The sequence below is a fragment of the Tamandua tetradactyla genome, chromosome 7 (assembly GCF_023851605.1).
Source record: "Tamandua tetradactyla isolate mTamTet1 chromosome 7, mTamTet1.pri, whole genome shotgun sequence".
NCBI lineage: Eukaryota > Metazoa > Chordata > Mammalia > Pilosa > Myrmecophagidae > Tamandua > Tamandua tetradactyla.
This window is the reverse complement of record NC_135333.1, coordinates 27,748,640-27,765,846: the sequence shown is the minus strand read 5'-3', so window position 1 is coordinate 27,765,846 and position 17,207 is coordinate 27,748,640. Positions and strand designations below refer to the sequence as shown.

Sequence of the window (17,207 nt, the reverse complement as noted above, 5' to 3'; positions counted from 1 at the left end):
GTGAATTGTGACCCTTCCTCTGTTTCAACTCCCTCATTGTACAGATGGGGAAATCAAGGCACAGAGGGGCAAATTGAAAGTGGCAAAGTGAATTGGTGTACAAATCCAAAATTAGAACCCCTTTCTCCCATCTTCTTGCTCCTGTATTTCCCAGTGCCCCATCCAAAGCGTTACAGACTGATGAGCCGTAGCAAACCTTCAAGGAAACTTTATGTCTTCTTCCTCTAGAAGAGGCTGACACACTGCCCTGCCCCATCCTGGGGTGACTCATGTCGATTGCTGACCAACAGAAGAAAAAATCAAATCCGAAGATGGGAGAGGAAGTGTGAATTAGACTGTCAACCCAGTCTTGCCATCTTATGTCTTCTTTGTGGGGTTGATTTGTCCTGCCCCTTTATCAGAAAGGGTGAATACGCATGCCTCTGTGCAGCCGTGCTAAAGAGTGTGCTTCAAGATACATTAGAAACTCAGAGGCACAGTCTCTGTGTCCCCAAGATTTGGAGAACTTATTTAGAGAGCTGCCCCCAGCCTGGATGCTGTTAGGTTTGGCCTCCTGCCTAATCTGGTGTCATTGGGAATCCACTTAACTGAATAATGCTCTTTGGGGCTAGCTGCCTGGAAATCCATATGAATTAGATATGCGCTTTTCACCCCCACCAGCCCCTCCCACAACCAGTTTATTGTGTTACGTTTTAAAAAGAGCTTTTTTAATGACTGAAGCTAAAAAATGTTTAAGAGCTTTTTTAATGACTGCAGCTACACATGCTCTTGTGTCAGTCTGCCACTTCCTAATTAAGTGACCTTACACAAATTACTTTGACCTTTCAGTGCTCCTGTTTCCTCATCTGTAAAAGGGAAATAGTGACAGTGAATTAGGACGCCTGACGCAGAGTGGCTGCTTGCTGTTAGATATTCTTATTAAAAAGAAATGCGTAATCTCCCCCACGCCTTTGCATTCCCACTGCCTCATCATGAACACCTGGAAAGGGCCTTCCACTCCCTTGCCAAGTTCATACAAGCATGTATTTACATGTATGGGGACTGTTTTAATTAAAAATGTCAAATCTAGAACTTGTTTTCTCGTGAATACTTCATGGATATCCCTCTGCATCAATAGATGGATTTAACTCAGTCTTTTAAATAGCCATGTAATTTTTCATAGTATGGATAGACCACAAATGATTCAGCCCTACTCTTGTTAGAACTCAAAAAGTTTTTTTTTTCCTCTTTTCTTTCTTCATTCCCACTACAAACAATAAATACTTAGGCCCCTTTTACAGGCGAAGAAACCTGGCCAGGAGGCAACAGCTGTAGCTGCCATTTGACTACCTAACCCTTATATGCGTAATCTCATTAAGACCGGCTTCTGGGCGTGCTTACAAATTGGAATCTCCCAGGGAGTTCGTCATAAATAAATTCCAGAGTTCCATGCCACATCTCCAGAATCAGAACTCTCAAGGTTGGGGCCCTGGATTCCACAAGATTCTGATGCCTTGGGGTGATTCTGCTGCCACCATCCACAGACTGGGTCCTCCCCCCAGCTGTGGGAAGTGGGTACCCATTTTACCACTGAAGAAAATGAAACTCGGAGTGACTTGTCCAAGACCCCCCAGGCTTAATAACAAAGCCAGGACAAGGGACTAAAGTGTCCTGGCTCCCAGTCCTCATGTACTGGTTGTACGAGGATCTTGTCCCCTGCTCTGTCCAGACGCCTTTGGTCAAGGATTTTCCCTTTCACTAAGAGGCTGTATATTTAGCATTTCAGTGGCTTTTCCAGTACAGGGCAGTGAAAAGGTCTTGCTTGGGTTTTAGAGCTGGAAGACCTGGTTTAAAGTCACGTGTCCCTGAGGTAATGGTAACACCCACCTCACAGGTTTGCGGGGAGGATTAAATGAGATGACATTTGTTAGGTATCATTTAATATTGACAATGACTATTTATAGGTGAGGTTACTCACACAGTGAATGACAGTCTTGCCAACAATCACTTGTAAAGTGTTACAAAACATTGGTGTCCCTCCCTTCACAACAGGAACTAAAGTCCCATAGTGTTGGCACATCACGTGCATCTCATTTGCTTCTCTTGACAGGCCAATGAGATGGTATCACTGTATTCACATTACAGGTGATAAAATTGGGTCCCAGTGGTTGTTCTGGAGGCTACTGTTATGCAAGCTTCAATTTGATAGTACTAATTGCCATGGTTTGCTAAACGCCAACCAACATCACTCCTGTTGACTTTTAAGAACACCTAGGGCTCAAACTGAGACTCTATAAAGGTTTCATGCACTAGGTTTGCCTTCCTGGAACATATAATTCCCAGATGGCTCATAGGTCAGATAGATCTTGAAACTCAGAGGAACCAGCCTCTCCAGGATTATCAATCACATCCCCCTATCCTTTAGTGTTGACACACCTTCTCAACATGAGAAAGTCAGAACAGGCATTCCCCAAAGATCCCTATAGATTGGGAGAAGGATTAAAGGAGAAGAAGGAGGTATAACAGAGAAAATGGGATTTAACAAATGAGTATGGGGTGGTTCAGTGGTAGAATGCTCGCCTTCCATACAGGAGACTCAGGTTCAATTCTTGGATTATCACCACCACCCCACCACCCCCCAAAAAAGAGTATGGTTGTTGGATCATTATATTAATATTCCTCTTAACCCCTAGTGTTTTGGAGCAGCTAAAAGGAAAAATCTGAGATGATGGAATGGCAGCTCATAACAAACTCTCGGATCTGTTAACTACTAGTTGAAGTACGCTTTGAAAATTTTCTTTCTTTGCTTTGTATATATGTTATATTATACAATAAAAAAAAATTGAGCCCCAGAGAGGTTTAGTGATTAAGCTCAAAGGTGTAGATACAAAGAGGAGTAGCAGGATTCGAACCAGGAGACTCAACCCAGACCCTAAGAATATATAAATGTTACGCAGCATCTGATCATCTTACCCTAACAGGGCAGCCCCATCCTCGGTGAATGTAAGTCTTGCATTAAACAGTGTTCAACACAATCATTCACCCACCAAGTGTTTAAAGCTCACTCCCATATTTTCAGAAAACAGCACAATATTTGCTCCTGCCACCCCCCCACACACACAAGAGCACCCCCTCTCCCCACGAGGCAGTCAAGAAGAAGTGAGGAAAAGGTCAGTTCCCCAAGGGAAGCAGAGACCAAGAAAAACATCTTGAGTTACTATCAGCCAATGTAGTTTATTGTTTCATACACAAGTTAGAGACCAAGGCCACAGTGCTATTAAAATACCTCCCTTCCCAACCCTGCTATAAAAACATAATAGAACATAACAGAACACAATGAAATATCACAGTTCAGGCTGAGCTGGGAATAAAAGTGGCTCCGACAAAAACAAGAAACACAAGACACAACATCTTTGCACATTTATATAAAAATTGCCATGGCCCCAGGAGAAAGCAATCATGGCTGTATCAATAGAAGACCACGAACCCAGGGCATTTGGAGGTTCAGGACAGTTGCTACTTCAGGCTACATCTTCTGGGATCTGCTGCATGAACTGGGGATGCCGAGGTCTGGGCTGGGTCCTTTGTCCCACTTTGAAAGTTCAGGTCATTGAGCTGGAATTGCTTTTGGTTGGGGAAGATGCCACAGGGCTCCTTCCTCCTTTCCAGAGATAGAGAGATGCAGGAAGAGGGCAGGGGGCCCTAGGAAAGTCCCCATGCCCAAAGTAGAGAAGCCAGCCTCTTCTCTTGGGAGAGGGCCCTCCACTGGGCAAAGTTCATGGCTCGCAGGAGTCAGCAGGCCTACACTTACATGGCATAAAGCCCCACGGCAACCGTTGCCACTAGAAAGCTGAATGTAAGGACCCATGGGATGAGCGGAGCCCGGGAGAGAATGTTGGGCTGGGGCTTCCCTCTGGGAGTCTCCGTGGAAGTGGAATCTGAAAGAGAAAGCAGGGACAGTGTCAACCATAGGCAGGTGGGGATCAGGGTGCCTAACGTCCCAGAAAAGCAAAGCAGAGGGGCCTCATCTGTCTCTTGTACAATCCCTGCTTGATGCCAGAATGCTCCCAGAACAGGTGGATGGAGAGCTTACTACTTCTCCAAGCATCCATGATTCCATCTGCAGCCAGACTACACTGTGAGAAAGTTCGTGCACCCCAGTCATGTTTTCAGATCTCTGTTAGGAAGGCCCTCTCCTAAAGCTTCCATGATGATTAGGTCTGAGCTGTCACTCCTCGTCTCAGATTCTTACACATGTGGGAGGAATGGTGGTGATGGGCAGAAGCTACCCGAGGCAGGAGCCAGAAGGGGGGCACCTCTGAGGCCAAAATTCAAATTCAGTCCCAGTCCCAATCATTTACACATGACAGGCCGGAGCCAGCCTGGGTGGGCCGTCTGCACCAACTGATGCACAGAATGAGTGTTCTCTAGTCTTTAGGAGCAGGACAGGGTTCGAGAGCAGGCCCTCCGGCTAGGCCACTTGGGTTTGCATCCTAGTTCCACCCTGAGCACTGAGAGGAGAAGGTAAGGTAAAATTCCATGACAGGTGCTTCCTTGCAGAAAGGAAGGATTTGGGGCTCGGGTTTACAGGCATGACAGCCACAAGCAAGCAGACTCACTTCAGCATTGTTACATTCCTTTTGATGCATCTGGGCGGCAGTTCTCAAATTTTCTGGTCTCAAAACCCCTTCACACCCGTAAAAGTTACTGAGGATCCCAAAGAGTAGATTATAGCTATCTAATTTTTAAAGTTAACCACTTTAAAAATTAAAACCAGGAAGTTTTTGACACACATGAATACACTGGCACATGTGTCATTAGCTATCAGTGACTATCATCACACATCATATAAACTTTGGAAAAATCCACTGCACACTGATGAGAAAATGAGAGTAAAAAAGGCAAAAAACATTTTGGTGCCATTATAAAAATACCTTTGACCTCATGAGGCCCCTGAAAGGGTCTCTGGAACCTCCAGGGGTACCCAGACCACACTTTGAGAACCACTGCCTCACCTCCCCAGGACTGGCCACATTCCAACCCTCCTGGGGACAATCTTTTCAATAGCAGGGTCCCTGGGGTCCTGGTGCAGGTGGGAAAGCCACAGGCCAAGTAGTCAGGACAGATGCACCAGGGGGGATACCTCAAAGCAACTTGCCAAGGAGGCAGCTCTGAGGCTACCTGCGGCAAGGCCCGGAGCATAAGTATCTTGTCTAGTGTCCCATGGCAGGTTAACAGCTGCAGGCAGCGCCCCGACTCCCTGCCTCATATCAAGCAGGTGCTCAGGGAGCACTAAAGGGCCTAGAAAGGGGACTAAATGAAGGTGGGAGCTTCACCCAGGATTTCCAAGGGTCCCTGGTATACAAGTCCTCACTTCAGAGCCAGTGAACTCTCTGCAACTAGCATATCTTCCCGAAACCTTTGAGTTAGAGAAACAGGTGTGGAAAGGTGACACAGCTTATTCAGAGTCACACACTGGAATCAGACTGACTCTGTGCTCTTTCTCCTGCACCCCGCTTCTCATTTAAAAACATTCAAGACAGAAGAGCAAAGGAGATACCAGGGACAGACAGCTGGGCCGTGTCCCCTCCAACAGGGGCCCTGAGGAAACAACCATCCCTGGTGGCCTCACCTTGCACCCTGCTGCCTTCCCTTCTGTAAAGCCCTGTTGCCTTTGGGGGAATCTGTTCCTTGGCTTCCAGGGTCAACAGCTCCTGCAACTCTTCAAACAACTGAAAGACAAAAGACACACATGATCGTCTCAGCAACAGATGCTGCTAGGCCCCCACTGAAGGTAAGACTTTATGATGTTTTATGATGAGATATTTTGGACATAAAATCTTCAGAAAAATACTGAATATCCATGTACCTTTCACCAGGCTTAAGAGATCAGGTGGATTCCCTGCTTACTCATCTTCTCACCATGCTCCCCTCACCTCCAATACTCCACCCAGCCCTCCAGTAATAACTATGCTGCATTTAGAATTCCCCAGCCTCATTCATGCCTTTACCCCATGTCCCAATACAATGGATAAGTCGTTTCCTAGTATATGGATTCTTAAGCAGACTGCTCTCTTCACTCAACTTTCTATTTCTAAGAATCATCCTTGGCAAGATGTGTTTAATGGCATTTATTGGCCTGGGTTTGCAGATGAGAAAACTGCAGTTCCACAGGGTTAAGTGCCCTAACCAAGACTAGCCAGGATGTCTCATTTCAAAGTCAGCCTCAAAAGGGGCTCTGAGTTCAAATAATCAGTTCATTCTACTACTTCTCTCTGAAAGACGCAGGTTTTCACAGAGGATGGCCTGGATTAACTTTTAGGAGGATGCTAGAGAGGGACAGTCTCCCCTAGCAGGCACCTGGTCCAGTCTCTTCTGTGATCTAAAGCTGGGGAATGGAGAGCAAGGAGGGTAGGAGCTAGGACTTCAATCCCCATGGCGCCTCCTGCAGTGGGGAGAGCGCAGGATTCTGAAACATCTGGGATGGAAGACACCCAACCCCATGTGCTGCCCAAGAACTCATCCTCCAAGGCCTTGCTCAGTCCCCACCTTCTCCCTGGATTTGAGCACTTGTGGGAAGATGTCTCTGTCTTCCTGGCTGGGCTGCGAGTCTCTAGAAGGCAGAGACCACATCTGTAACACCTGTAACCCCTGCAGTGCCTACTTGGCTATGCACAAGTGCACAAACAACTTATGTGCGGTTGTATGGGTGTATCGTATCATTCTCATGACACATAAGAATGGCAGCCAATGCCTGAGGGCTGACTCTGTGCCAGGCACTGTTCTGGTAACTTTATCGATACAAACTCACTTAACCCTCACACTCTAAGGGGTAGCTATTATTATTATTCCTGTTTTACAGATGGGGAAACTGAGGCTCAGCGAGATTGAGGGGTTTGCCCGAGATCACCTAACTAGACAGTGGCAGCACCGGAACCCTGGCCCCAGAATCCCTGCACCTAACCATAACCCACAGCATCCTTGCCTACAGTAAGAGCAGCCTCCCCTGAATGAGTGGCTGGGGAGGAGGCGGCTGTCCTGGGCTGCCAGACCCTTACCCGAATGTTGAGCAGGAACGCGGTCTTGGCCTCTTTGATCACCCTCTGCCTGACCTCAGGGGTCATTTCCAGGGAATTCATCCGGGAGCGGTAGAGCTGCTTGAACTTGGTGGCGCTGTCGATGTGGGGGAAGGTGAAGAAAGCCAGGCCCTCGCCAGAGCTGGGCAAGTCCAGGGCCTTCTGAGCAATCTTCTTGAGGACCTGGCCCCCCGACAGGTCGCCCAGGTAGCGGGTGTAGGCATGGGCCACCAGCAGCTCGGGCTCCGTGCGCCCCACTTCGTGGAGCCGCCTCACGTAGCGCTGTGTGGCCTGCGTACACGGGATGGCCTCCTGCCAGCGGGGCCCATACCAGAAGGCCATGTCCTGCTCGAGGGCAGCCTTGCGGTGCAGCTCTTCAGGGAAGTAGAGGGGTGCGTAGACTGGGTTCTCCTTGTTGTGCTCAATCTCCTCCTCCAGGGCTGTGTAGATGTGGTACAGGGAGGCCATCACCAGCTGGAACCAGAGCAACAAGTCAGGCCTCCCAGCCATGGCAGGAGAAGGTGCCAACAAAGATGAGACACCCCCCCCCTCCCCAGCCACCCACTGCTGCTGCCTTCAGAGAGGCTCTTATCACCTCCCCCAGCCTGGGCTCCCCACCACCTGCCAGCCCCCCTCCAATCCTCCCCACGGTGCAGCCAAGCAGATTGTGCAAAAGAGAACATTTTGATTGGGTACTTTCTCAGACGAAAACCCTTTTATCCACTGTGTAAAACCTGAGACCTAAACTTAATCCTTATAAAAATCCAACAAAGTAAAAAAAAAATCCAACAAAGAAGCTGCTATCTCCTCTTTACAGAAAGGAAAGCAAGGCTCAGAGAGGTGATGAGTCTTCGAGGCCACACATATAGTAAGAAATAACTTGGAGTCAAGCCCAGATGTTGCATGGGAGCCATCATGGTTTGGGAGCAAGAAATGCGACCATCTGGGCTTTCACCTTTGACTTCTGAGGGACCTGCCATCTGCAAAGCATGATTCTCTTTCCAGGAGGTCCATCCTGACTCTGACCACCACTGGATGCCAGCCCAGGAGACATATCCCAGGCACTTGGCTGGGGAACCTCCCATTACACATTAATAGCTCTAGTTTGAGTTTGAAGGAAGACAAAGTTGAGATGTTACTGTTGAGGTTTCCATGTTATTTCTGAGCCACAAACATTCGTAGCAGCCCCATTCCTCAAGAAGGCAGAAAGCAAGGTAGCCTGGGGCAAGAAAACCTGGGTTTTTGAGTCTGAGAGGCCCATTTCCAACCTGGGCTCAGCCAGTCCTTGCCTGTGTGACAGCAGGCGAGCCACTTGCCCTCTCTGGGCTCAGCTTCCCTGCCCTGCAGTGAACGAGCTGATCCAAGGTCTGTGTGACACTGTGCATGTCAGGCCTCAGTCCCCTCCCATGTGAAGGGGCATAACCAGACTCCGAATTAAACGGGGCTGGTATGACAGTCAAGCAAGATGATACAGGGAAAGCACAGGGCACAGCCCAGCACTTAGGACCCAAACAGAGAGGCCATGCCAAGTGCCTCCTCCACCATCATAATCTAACGTGACTATAGTGAGTGCAAGGTTCCTCATAGGACTTTATGCCCATTTTCAACTTGACAGCTTAGAGGCAAGGCCCAAAGTCTATGTGACCCCAGTGGTCCCTTCCCTCTCCACCCTCAACCCCACTGCACAAAAGCAGGTGCACATCAGCTTTCTTGAGGGAGGGAGGAAGAGGATAAGGAGGAGGGAGAAACAGACCCATCACCCAAGAGACACATCCTGCTGCCCCCAAACTGGATGATGGAGCTCCCTTGTCTGAAGCACCACACATGGTGGAAGCAGAAGACAGGGGTGGGGAAGGACAAGAGAGAGGGGGCAGGAGTGGTGGAATACAGCGCCCCGACTCTCTGTTCAATCCAACCAAGCCTTTTGCCACACTGGTGTTTTAACACTCAATACCTGGGTGCACAGGCGGTTCAGTGGTAGAATGCTCACCTGCCATCCAGGAGACAGGGTTCGATTCCCGGCCCATGAACCACTACCCACCCCTTCCCATTCCCCCCCCCCCCCCCCAAATACCCAACAACTACCTGGTGTTTTTCCTTCTCTTTACATGAAGTTTCACCACAGTGCTAGGAGATCGCAAAAGTCAGTGCCTAGCATATAGCAGGTGCTTAAGAAAACACTGCTGGTGAGGGTTTTCCTCATAGTTGAGGAAAGGAGGCTCAGCGAGGTTAGATGACGTGCAAAGTAAATCTCCCTGTTAGGAAATGGTCATGCTAGGGTTCGAGCCCATACCTCTTTCCTCCAAAGGCAAAGAGAATCAGACCACGAGCATAAGCTCTGCAAGGAGACCGGACTTGGTTTAACTCTGAACCTTTCTACTTCATTACTGGTGGTGTGATCTTCTGTTACTTAGCCTCTCTGAGCCTTCTCTTTCCCATCTTCATCATCAGGGCCAAGGCAAAGGTTAGAAGTCATGTGTGTTACATGCCCAGCACAGAATAGGTACTACACTGTTGACACTGTTGTGCCAGCCCCTCCACAACACTGCCTAGCAGACCATAGGCTTGCTGTGTGACCTTGGGTGAGTTGCTTCCCCTCTCTGAGCCTCACTGCAGCCACCTGTAAGATGACTCCCTTAGACATGCCCACCTGGTCCCTGGCCCTAATCCTCACTTAAACTGATCTGACTGCACACACCTACCACACCCCACACCAGGGCTGGCCCCCCGAGGCCACATACCTTAAAGCCTTCTGGGGTCACCTGGCCCTTCTGAAAGTTTTTCATGAACTCCGCATTCTCCGCCTGCTGATGCACCTCCTTGGTGGCATCCTTCAAGGCCTCTGACAAATCCTGGGGCATGCTGCAAAGGGAAGGAAGGGAGGGTGAACAAGGGGACGGCAGGCTTCTTCCCATGCAACTGGCTTCCCTAACACCCAGGCCACATTCCCGACCGCCCTCACAGGCAGCCCCTAAACACCAGCCAAGGGCAGAGCTCCTGTCACCTGTGATTCCCCATGAAGGAGAGAGGACGGCACAGAGAAGCAGCAGCGGGTAGTGTGACCACACTCATGGCCCACAGTTCAATTGCTTTGCCTGGCTTTTCGACCCAATGTCTAATTCATTCATTTTGTCAAAGTTTCAGATATACATTTCAGGAACTTTCTATAATGTTATCACTGTAACATTTATCGTAATACAAGTGTTTGGGTTAAAAAGATTGAGAACTGAGTAAATCATGGAAAGGTTCCTTTCCGGGAGTAATTCTGCCATGTGTCCATATCTGCCCCACCCCTAGAATCTGCACCCCACAACATCAACCTCCCTTCTACACATGCTGGTTAAACTCTTCACAGCTTGGGAGAAGGAAATAAGCAGAGACCTGCAGATGTATAGAGCAGCTTTCAATCCCAGATCCCCCACCTGCTACCGGGGATGGGGAGGGAGCGTCGGTTTTGCCCCTCTGCGAAAGTGATGTCTTAACTCAGATGCTCAACAGCAGGAGAAGAGGGCAAACACCACGTGGGTGAAAACCAAGAGCTTCTCACCCAGGCTTGGGTAGCCCCAAGGATCTTGGATTAATCAGGGAGTCCCTCCCAACACCCTGGAAAGCCGGACCCCCACTCTCCACAGAGACTCCTTGTCTTGAAGCCGGCCCTCGAAGCCACCCCACCGGCCCTGCTAGGAAGTGACACCGGCAAGATTTGAACCCCAGCCCTCCCTGACCCGACCCCGCCACCCGCCGCCGGAGCTGGCTAGGTTTCCGCCGAGCGCCTGTTGAAAACCTAAAGGGAGAGGGCAGGGGGCGCTCGGCAGTCCCGCGCCAGCAAAGGGAGCCCCTCCCGCCGTCCCGCGCTTGCCTGCCCGGCTGCGGGCGCTCCATCGGGCGGGTGGCGCTCGGGTAGCTCGGTGCTGGCTGCGCTGCGCGGGCGGCGCCTACCGACGCGTCTCCAATCCTGCGGAAGGGGTGAGCGAGTGTGCAGGGCCCCGACCGCGCCGTCCGATTTATGCTCCGGACGGGTCACGTGGGCCCGCCGGCGAAACAGCTGATCCGCGCTTTTCTGGCCCGACGTTGCAACACCCGCGCTGGGTCCGCGCCCGTCCCGGTCCTGGCTCGCGGTGGAAGGGTGGGCGAGGGGGGGCGCCGGAGCCGTCATATGACCCTTGGAAAACAAAGCTGGGCCACCGGATGTGTTTAAAAAAGAAAGCACTCTTCAGGAAATCTCTGAGCAGCTGCTCGGCTCTGAGTGCGATTTTGCCCTTTCCAGATACCCGTACCCACCCCTCCCACCCCACCCCTCACCCCCCCCACCCCAGTGATGGTACTTCACGCATTCCCAGGAATCTCGAAGGTTCCAGAGTTCTGGGAGGGGGTGGGGGGAGGGGAACGGGGCAGCGCTTAGAAGCAACATCAGAGAATTACGGTCTCCACCTCCCTTGCTTTGGGGACCTGCATCCTAAAATGTCGCCGCCGGGTAAAGCCTGCTTTCTTACAATCCCTTTAAATGTGTACGTAGGACCTGTGTCTTGGGCAGTTACGAAACGCTAGAGTCTGTACCGTTTTCCTGGTTCATCCCTACCACAGTCCTATGACTGTAGAGGCTCCCATTTTACGTAGAGGCACGCATGGGGTGGGACCGCACAGGTAAGCAGGAATCCTGGATCCAGACCAGGAGTGACTGCAACCTCTTAGCCTGGGCCCCCAGGTTCCCTTCTCTCTTGGTCCAGAGTCCACTGCGATGCTTGGCATGCATACTGCCTGTCTGCTTGCATACTTGGGGTGCTCTGGCAGGTCAATACCCGGGTCTGACTCACCTCTTATCCCCAGTGCCCTTGCCAGGGCAAGGAATGGAGACGGCACCCACTTTGAGTTAATTCTCCATGAATTAGGACCGAGAGCTAGAAAAGGATCACTGACCAGACAGATGAACTGGCTGATTCTTAAAGTCCTTTCCCAAAGCCACAATTCGGGATTCTAACTCATAAAAGGAGGTGACTTTGGCTCATGACAAAGGTGTTGTTTGAAAATGGAGGTGGCAGGTACCACCCTTGAAGAAATGCAAGTACAGATTGGTCAAGCAGGCATTCTCCAGCAGGGAGGCTGGCATGGCTGATTCTGGCAGTCCGCTCCAGCCACACACATCTGGGAGTCTCTGATGCCAGCAGATAGTCTGGGAGAATGGGGCAGGTTTGGGTAGACAGTGGGTCCCTGTAATCAAAAGAAGCCAGAGTTCCAGCCCATGATCCCTCCCTCCTCTTCCAGGGATACTTCCCTGAGCTTCAGTCACCAAATCAGTCCAGCAACATGGAGGCCGCTGAACCTTCTAGAAAGATGGGCTGTACCAAGGAGCCAGGTGGTTTGGGAGAACTGATCAAGGCAGTACATCCCTCTCTTTTCTTGGGCCCTGAGGCCTTGAGCCCCTGTGCAGGATCTGTGAGCAAATAACCACTTCTGCTTCTATGGAAAATGATAATGATAATAATCATTGAGCACCTGCTGTGTGCCAGATACCATTCTAAGACTTATGCATATGAACTCACTTATCCTCACAATAACCCCATAAGGCTGCTACTGTTACTATCCCTATTTTATAGATGAGAAAGCTGAGGCAGAGAGATTGAGCTAGAGAACTAAACACAGAAAGTCTGATGTTTAATCCAGATTTGAATAGTACAGCAAACAGACCAGGCTGCCAGGGCACATCTATTTATTGAGCACTTACTATATGTCAGGCACTCTTTTAGGGGCTGGAGATACACGACTGAACAAAACAAGATACTTGCCCTTGCGGAGTTTATATTCTGGCAGGAGAATTAAACAATAAGCAATAGACACAATAGAGATGTGAATTATGTAGTATGTTAGAAGGTGTTGAGTACTATGGAAAAAACAGGGTAGGGTAAGGGTGATCAGGAGTGCTTGGAGGGATGGGTTACAATTTTAAATCAAGTAGTTAGGGTGGGCTTCCCAGGGTGGGGGTGAGGGAGAGAAGGAGGGGTCTTAGTTTGCTAAGGCCACTGTAACAAAGTACCATGGATTGGTTGGCTTAAACAATAGGAATTTATTGTCTCAGATTTGGAAGCTAGAAGTCCCAAGTACTTTTTTCCAAAGTCTGTAGTGTTCTTGTGATAGCTTGCTGGCAGTCTGTAACTCAGTCTCTGCTCTGTCCCATGGCCGTCTGTCTTCCCAGATATTTCCTCCTGACTTTGTCAAATTTTCCCTGCTTTCAAGGACTCCGGTCTTACTGGATTCAGGCCCACCCTGACTCATTTTGGGCCAAACTCCCCTTAACTAATAACATCTTCAAAGAGCCTGTTTACAAATGGGTTCATGCCCACAGGTCCAGAGGTTGAACATGTCTTTGTGGAAGACAAGATTCCATCTGTAACAGCAGCCTTTTGGACATCTGGGGGGAGAGAGAGAGAAGTGGGACAAAGGTCCCAAGGCAGAACATGCCTGGCATGGACAAGATGCTGCAAAGAGGTCAGTGGGCCCGGAGCAGAAAGGGTGAGGGGATGGGGCAGGGGAGAGATGGGGGGACAGGGCCCTGTATACGTGGAGGCGCCCATAGGGCCTTGCATTGCCAGGACCTCTTGTGAGATGGTGGGACTGCAGAGTTTTGAGCAGAGACTTGATAGGATCTGACATACATTTTCATGGGATTACTGCTGGTCACTGAGGGCAGAAGAGAGGAGAGAAGGCCAATGGTAGACGGCTACCTACTACAATAGTCCAGGTGAGAGAGGATGATGGCGGAGTCAGGAGTGAGTGAGAAGTGGCTTTAGACCTACATATTATAAAGATGGCGTCACCAAGATTTTCAGACAGATAGGATGTGGGTTGTGAGAGAGAAAGAGGAGTCCAGAATAACTTCCAAATTTTGGATTCAAGCAACTGGGAAGATGGAGTTGACAATTTACTGAGATGGGGAAGAGCAGGTTTGGGGGAAGCTCAGCGGTTTAGTTTTGGAATGTTAATTTTGAGATGTACAGGGCTTTGTAAAAGTGTAAAGACTTGGAAATAAGAGGTTTCTGCCTGTTTCTAGAAGTTTCATTTCCTCTTGCCTGCTGTTAAAGCTGCCCTTTCACCGACCACCCAGAGAGGCTGAGGAAGCAGCTGTGACTCAGCAAAATCCTCCTTCCCTTTGTCTCCACAAGTTCCCCCTCCCAACCATGACACAGCAGAAAACTCAACTCCACAAGGGAAATGTGGAAATCTCGACTCAGCACTCCGCGGCACCGCCTGAAAAACAGAAGTTGTTTGGGCTGCAGGGAGGGGGCCAAGGCTGTGGCTCCAAAGATTCTAATGGTGAAAAACAAAGGCAAGGCCATAGCTGAGGCTGGAGGTGCAGGGGTGAGGGTGGGTGGGTAGTTGTGTGTGTGTGTGTGTGTGTGTGTGTGTGTGTGTGTGTGTGTGTGTGTGTGTGTGTGTGTGTGTGTGTGGTAGGCAGTCTCTGGCTTGAGTATCCTCTGTAAGGGATGTCTCAGATAAACAAGATCACAGAGGGTGTCCTGACTGCATCCATGCCCCACCCTCCACAGGCCCAGAGAGGCTATGCCCTTGACTCAGCAGGGCAGGGGGCTCCCGAGGAGATCTGCGGCCTTCCTCAGCAAGTAGACAAGCTCAAATCATTAAAAAAAAAAAAACATACACAGACAGGAGTGCAAAACACTGAATTCTTCTCAACACACTACTTATGGGAGATGGGGGGAGCTGGGGGGAGCTGGGGGAGCTGAATCCTTACCCAGAAGAAAGCTGGCCCTGACCAAACAATTTTCCATTCTTTACCTTGATAACTCCTCCAAATTGCCCGCATTTTGCAGATTAGGCAAAGGTGGTGACTGCACAGGTGACGTACTTCAGTGTTTCCCCAGTGCCTTTGAGATAAAGTGCAAGCTCCTGAGCCTGGCACACCTGGGCCTTGGCGACCTGGCCCTGCCCACCTCTCCAGCGGGAGAGAGCTCACCACACCTGCTCCCTCCCACCATGTGTGCCAGCCGCAGAGAACCCTCTGCCACACTTGGCAAAAGCCGGGTACCCCGCTGGGCCTTTTGCTCAGGTGGCTCCACCTGCCTAGAATGTCCTTTCTCTGCTTCTGCCAGACTCAGATTCATCTTTCCAGACCCAACTCAGAAACGGATCATTGTCATAAATGAAAGAGCTAAACCTAAACCTATAAAACTTATGGGCCAAATCATAAAAGAAAATTTTAGTGACCCTAGGTTTAGTGAAGATTTCTTAAATACAATACAAGAAGCATGTAAAGAAAGGAAAAAATGCAATAAATTGGGCTTTGTCAAAATTTAAAGATTGTGCTGTTCAAAAGATACTGTTATAAAATATAAGAAAGACACAACCCACAGACTGGGAAGAAAAAATTTTTAAAACATATATCTGGCAAAGGAATTGTATCTAGAATGTACAAAGAATTCATTCAATTTGATTCAAAGACAAACAAGCAAATGAAAAAAATTTTGAACTGACAGTTCACCAAAAAAGAGAGAACAATGGCAATTAAGCATATGTAAATGTATGCAGCCTCACAGGTCATTAGGCAAATACAGGTTAAAACCATAAGGATACTGGGGTGTGAGGGTAGTTCAGTGGTAGAGTTCTCACCTGCCATGTGGGAGGTCTGGGTTCAATTCCCCACCCAGGCACTTCCCCAAAACAAAAACAAACAAAAATAAAAATTCAACAAATGGTGCTGCAGTATCAGGATACTCACATAGGAAAAGAATGAAATATGATCCTGCCATATAACATCCAAAAAAAAAAAAAAGCGAAGGGAAAATCACAAGGATACACTTCTACATTATTATTATTTAGAATGGCTAAAATTAAAAAGCCAGACGATTTCTATTGTTCAGGACTGAGAGCCATGGAAACCCTCATTTACTGCTAGTGGGAATGTAAACTGGTACAGCCACTTTGAAAAAACAGTTCAGGGATTTCTTGAAAAGGCAAACAAACATCTGTTATAAATTCCAGTCATTCAAACTCCAGATGATTCCTAGGCCATATTAAGTCCTGAAACCCAAAGGGGCCAGCCTCTCCTGAATGTCAACTAGTTCCATCCCCCTACCCCATATTGTAGACACCCCTTTCCAACATGAAAAAGTTAGAATGGGCATCGTCCAAATACCCCAAAAGATTGGGAGAAGGATCAAAGGAAAAGGAGGAATTAGAGAAGATAGGATTTAACAAATGAGTATGACTGCTGAATCATTATATTGATATTTCTTTTAGTCTCCAGTGTCTTGGAGCAGCTAGAAGGAAAAACCTGAAATTGTGGAACTGTAACCCATACCAAACTCTGAAATCTGTTCTATAATTAATTGTTACAATGTACTTTGAAATTTATTGTTTTTTTGTATATGTTATATTTCACAATAAACAATGTTTTTTTAAGTAATAATAATAATAATAATAATAATAATAAACCAGTCATTCGATTCCTTAGTATTTACCCAAGAGAAATGAAAGCATATGTCCACACAAAAACTTGTATGGGAATGTTTACAGCAGCTGTATTTGTAATAGCCCCAAACTATTGTCCATCGACAGGTGAACGGGTAAACAAATTAGACAGGTGAACGGGTAAACAAATTGCAGTATAAACATACAGTGGATACGCAACAATAAAAAGGAGTGAACTGTTAATCCACCTAAAATCATGAATGAATTTCAAAATGATTATGCTGAATAAAAGCCAGACAAAAGAAAAGTACATATGCATAATTCTATTTATATAAAGCTACATATAGGTTATGTAAAATTTTTATGAAATTATATAAAATACTAGAAAATTTCAAGCTAATCTAAAAAGATTAGTGGTTGCCTTGTTAACGGAAGGGGGGAGTATTACAAAGGACCAACAGGAAACTTTTGGGAATGATGAATGTGTTCATTATCTTGTGGTCACAGTTTTACGGGTATACTTATGACAAAGCTCATTAAATTGTACACTTTAAATACTTACAATTTATTGTAGGTCAGTTATACCCTCAAAGGCTATAAAAGTGACTCGGCCCAGGGTTTCCAAGAGGGCTTCTTTTCACCTCTGGGGCTCCATCATTGAGCTTCCAGTACCCAGGGGGCCCCCTAGACTGGGAGCTTCTTGAAGGCAGCAAGGATCAGGCTGGCTTTACC

General features: G+C 48.3%; 1 protein-coding gene across 1 annotated transcript; it reads right to left on the bottom strand.

Annotated features, from left to right (window-relative positions):
- Nucleotides 1–3,188: 3,188 nt before the first annotated feature.
- On the bottom strand, nucleotides 3,189–11,036 carry HMOX1 (heme oxygenase 1). Its single transcript, XM_077168666.1, has 5 exons — nucleotides 10,915–11,036; nucleotides 9,797–9,917; nucleotides 7,038–7,529; nucleotides 5,612–5,711; nucleotides 3,189–3,917 (listed from the first exon to the last, which is right to left on the bottom strand). Exons 1-5 carry the CDS (start codon nucleotides 10,935–10,937, stop codon nucleotides 3,787–3,789), a joined length of 867 nt encoding a protein of 288 aa, XP_077024781.1. The 5' UTR covers nucleotides 10,938–11,036; the 3' UTR covers nucleotides 3,189–3,786.
- Nucleotides 11,037–17,207: the final 6,171 nt, after the last annotated feature.